Raw genomic sequence first — 3,613 nt, 5'->3', positions numbered from 1 at the left:
AACCCTGAACAGCTTTTGTTAGTATTTTTGAACCAAGTAATCCTTTCCCCCACAGCTTCATTCCTCTGTGGAACAGAATTTATTAAGAACTTTGTTCTCCTAGGGCAACAACCCGTTCTGACTATCACGAGTCGGCAGGACTTGTACTGCTAGATAATACACACAAATGTCAATGTTTTTACTGCAAAACTGAACACCTTGTCCAGAAACAACTTTAGAATGTCTTACTTTTAAAAATGAAGGTTTGGGAGCCATAATCACCTCACAGGTGTCAAGTGGTTTTTAGTAACATTGAACACAGATCTTAATTGTGGCACTAGCCCTTGCTCTTGATTCTGACCAGCAGATACTCACAAAGCATCCTTCACAATTGACATTTTGAGACCACCACCAGAACAGCAGATGCCTACTTAGAAAGTAAACGAACTGTTAGATTCTGTTAAGTAACCAGCTGGATCGTGCTCAGTGCTACCTTGCAAACATACCTGGCTCAGCCTCTGTTTTTGGCGTTACTTTTTCCTCTCTTGAAATACTCATTTCTGTCATTTGCTGTGTTACAGGCAAAGCGGCAACAGGCACATTTCTGTTTAAATACAGTGAAACATGTAATTTATGTTAGTTTTGTATTCATAAAAGCTTAAATTGACCAGACCCATTAATAAACTACCCGTTCAATTACTACTGATACACATTCCTGACCTCTGCTCCTACTACCTTCAAAATATGTTTTTTTACTCTATTTCAGTTTCCCCAAGAAGAACACTGGTAAAACTGTGGCAAATATTTATCCAGATAAACCAAAAACATCCTTCTAAACGTAGCAGTCCAATACCAAATATTTTAATCAGCTCTCACTTACAGACTCATAACATACAGTCAGGTAGACTGACCCTTTTTCCCCCTCAGAAATTAACTGCAACAGGGCAGAACTGCTGCAGGCCTTCAGCTTGCTGCACACTCAGAGCTCATTCAAACCTCAAAGTAATAACTTCATCTTACCTTGATTTTTCAGATGTGCTGCCAGCAGCACCTTCACAGTTGTTTAAGTTAGTATCTGCTCTCTGTACAGATGGAGAGTCTGAGGTAGGACTGTTTGAACCACTGGCTGTTCCTACATAACAGGAATTTGACAAGTTAGTTATGAACAAATTGTAGAATGTTAGTCAAATAGTATTGCATATAGCTATGAACTGTCTGCACACAATCTTCCATGTTATATTACTTCTTACTAAAAGGCAGGCTATACTGCTAACAACCAAAATAGAGAGACTGTGCAAGAATATGCTAACAGAGGAGGCTAAGTGGGAAAGCAAGTTATGGCTGAAAGCCAAGCCAACCAGAACACATTACACAGAAATGTATTTTTATCTTTACTGTGATTTAAAGTAGTATTCTCTTTGATGTTCACTGTTTCAGTACACAGCTTTCATTTCTCCTGAAAAGTGTTCTGGAATTCCTCATCATCCTCCGTATGTTTCATTTTAAAAGCATCATAATAAACACCACACACCCTTACCCATTGGGCTGATTCTACCACTATTTTGCTGTCGCTGAAGATGCTCTTTGTAGCAAACAGAACACATCCCATTTGTCCTAGGGTTTCCATAAAATCCACATCCTGTACTACACAGCATGGGCCCTGGGGTCTGGTTTGTCTCCTGAGTCATCTCGATGCTGTAAATAAAACCAAGAACTGCATTAGGAGCTGGCATGTCACCAAAGTCAATTACAGTATGTCTGCTCACCCTGCCCCCCAAAAGTGATATCAGCATTCTTAAAGAGGGTTATATGGATGTTAATATACCATTCAATACTGCAATTGTATTACTAAGTAACATCATTATGAATCTTTAAGAGAAAAAAAAAGTGTCATCAAGCTAATACTAAAAAATAATGTACTTTCTGGGCACTGAGCTGCATGTGCAGGTTATTACGAAATGCAATTTGACAGCCAGAAAAGCAGTTTATTATCAACTTCTGAGCACTACCTGTGATAGGCAGAATAAGCAAGACCCAGTTCACATCTACTAAAGAGTTCTGGCAAATAACTGATTATTTTTCTCCTCAACTCCAGCAGAAGAGCCTCATTTTTTCAGCACTGTTGATCTTGCATCATTTTGATGCAAAGTCCACTATTAGTACTTCCTACTTTTACATTTGTCAAACAGAACAATGAAAATCCCTTAAGTACTGGTGGCAGCAGACATTTAAAGCCTGTGTTCCTATCTTTAGAAGGAGTTTCCAAAACAAGGTCCTGAACACTGCTTAGACTGCATATGAAACCTGATACTGAGCACTAACTGGCAAAAACATGTGTACAACAGGCCGTTCAACTGAGACTCTAAAAAGCGTTTCTGAAACAAGCTGAGACCAGGCCTTATCTTCCAAGAGAAATAACGTTAACAGCTTTAAGCTGTTGAGTATGTGCTACTACACAGCCTACACATTGAACAAAAAAGTCAGTTCAATCCTTTGTCTTAATAAAGTTACAGCAATACTTCCGAGCCTCCAAAAGGCCATGAGCTGCAGAAGTTCAGAATAAAAATACTTCACCTTCACTTCTGGTTAACCTCTGCAAAGCAAGGTTAGTAGAAAAACTGAACAGCAACCATATTCTTGATTCCCGAGGGCATTAGAACTGGAACACAGTAATCAAGTAACGTGCTACAAATTGAGGACACGTTAAAAAATTACACTTGCCCTCCCAAACTTTAAATTTAGTAGAAGCACTGTACATGGCACCTGGAGACATTTTAGTGTAATCTCTAGATTTCTGTATTCCTATTCAGGAAGAGTCACCGTAAGAGATATTTGATATTTGCAAGTTAATTACAGCATATAGAGAAATAGTTCTTTAATTGAGAAATCCTACACTGCAAGTAGTAAACACGTTCACTAATAAGACAACTGCAACTGACAGCTGCTTTTGCCTAGTTAAACCAAAGTTTTGGGATCAAAGTAAACCAAGATGAATGCAAGGAGAATGTAAACAAGCAAAAGTCATCTGCTTGACTGCTGGTGGTCACAGGACGTAGTTTTCTAGGTATAAATAGCTGTATTATTTATGACTTTGTAACAACTTCCAGGAATAGACAGTTTCCTTTCAGGACTCCTAGACAGCTTCATACTTACTCTGATACCGTTTTACAGCCATACACATCAGTCAAGGGAGTCAGAAGAAACCATGACCCACCTAAGGAAGTCTTAAAAAAAAAAAATCTTGTGGGCTATACCGTAGGTTTATATCCACACAACACAAATAGAGACTGTATTTCTGACCTTTCACTAAAAAGGTAAGCTCAAAACGCTATCAAACACACTGCCACCAACCTCCACTGACTTGCTGTGCTTCCCGACTACCCTGCTGCAAACACGTTTCGCCACTTCCTAAATTCGCTTTAAGGTGCCAGTGCCGGTATTAACCTACTACAAACCACAGTCTCCGCAGCTCCTTTGTCAGCACATTCTCCCCCTAATTTAAATGCACACCCCTAACCCAAAGGTCAAATCGCTGTTACCCGGCGCTCGGGAAGTCGCGCTTTTCCAGGCTCTGGAAGGTATGACCCGCGCTTCTTCCCAAGGCGCCTACCGCCAGCAGGAAGCCAGATGCCAC

The 3,613-nt window shown here is 40.0% G+C and overlaps 1 protein-coding gene across 1 annotated transcript; it reads right to left on the bottom strand.

The window, feature by feature from the left end:
* Window positions 1–485: 485 nt before the first annotated feature.
* On the bottom strand, window positions 486–1,667 carry LOC104512686 (AN1-type zinc finger protein 5-like; the record flags this gene model as incomplete). The annotated part of the gene is made up of 3 exons (XM_010155754.1): window positions 1,517–1,667; window positions 1,000–1,111; window positions 486–583 (listed from the first exon to the last, which is right to left on the bottom strand). Coding segments are annotated over exons 1-3 (361 nt in total), but the record flags the coding sequence as incomplete, so codon positions are not given.
* Between the last annotated feature and the right edge of the window lie 1,946 nt (window positions 1,668–3,613).

Source organism: Eurypyga helias, unplaced genomic scaffold, assembly GCF_000690775.1.
Source record: "Eurypyga helias isolate BGI_N326 unplaced genomic scaffold, ASM69077v1 scaffold16187, whole genome shotgun sequence".
Classification (NCBI taxonomy): domain Eukaryota; kingdom Metazoa; phylum Chordata; class Aves; order Eurypygiformes; family Eurypygidae; genus Eurypyga; species Eurypyga helias.
Note: the sequence above shows the minus strand (reverse complement) of the source record. Positions and strands in the feature narration are given on the sequence as shown.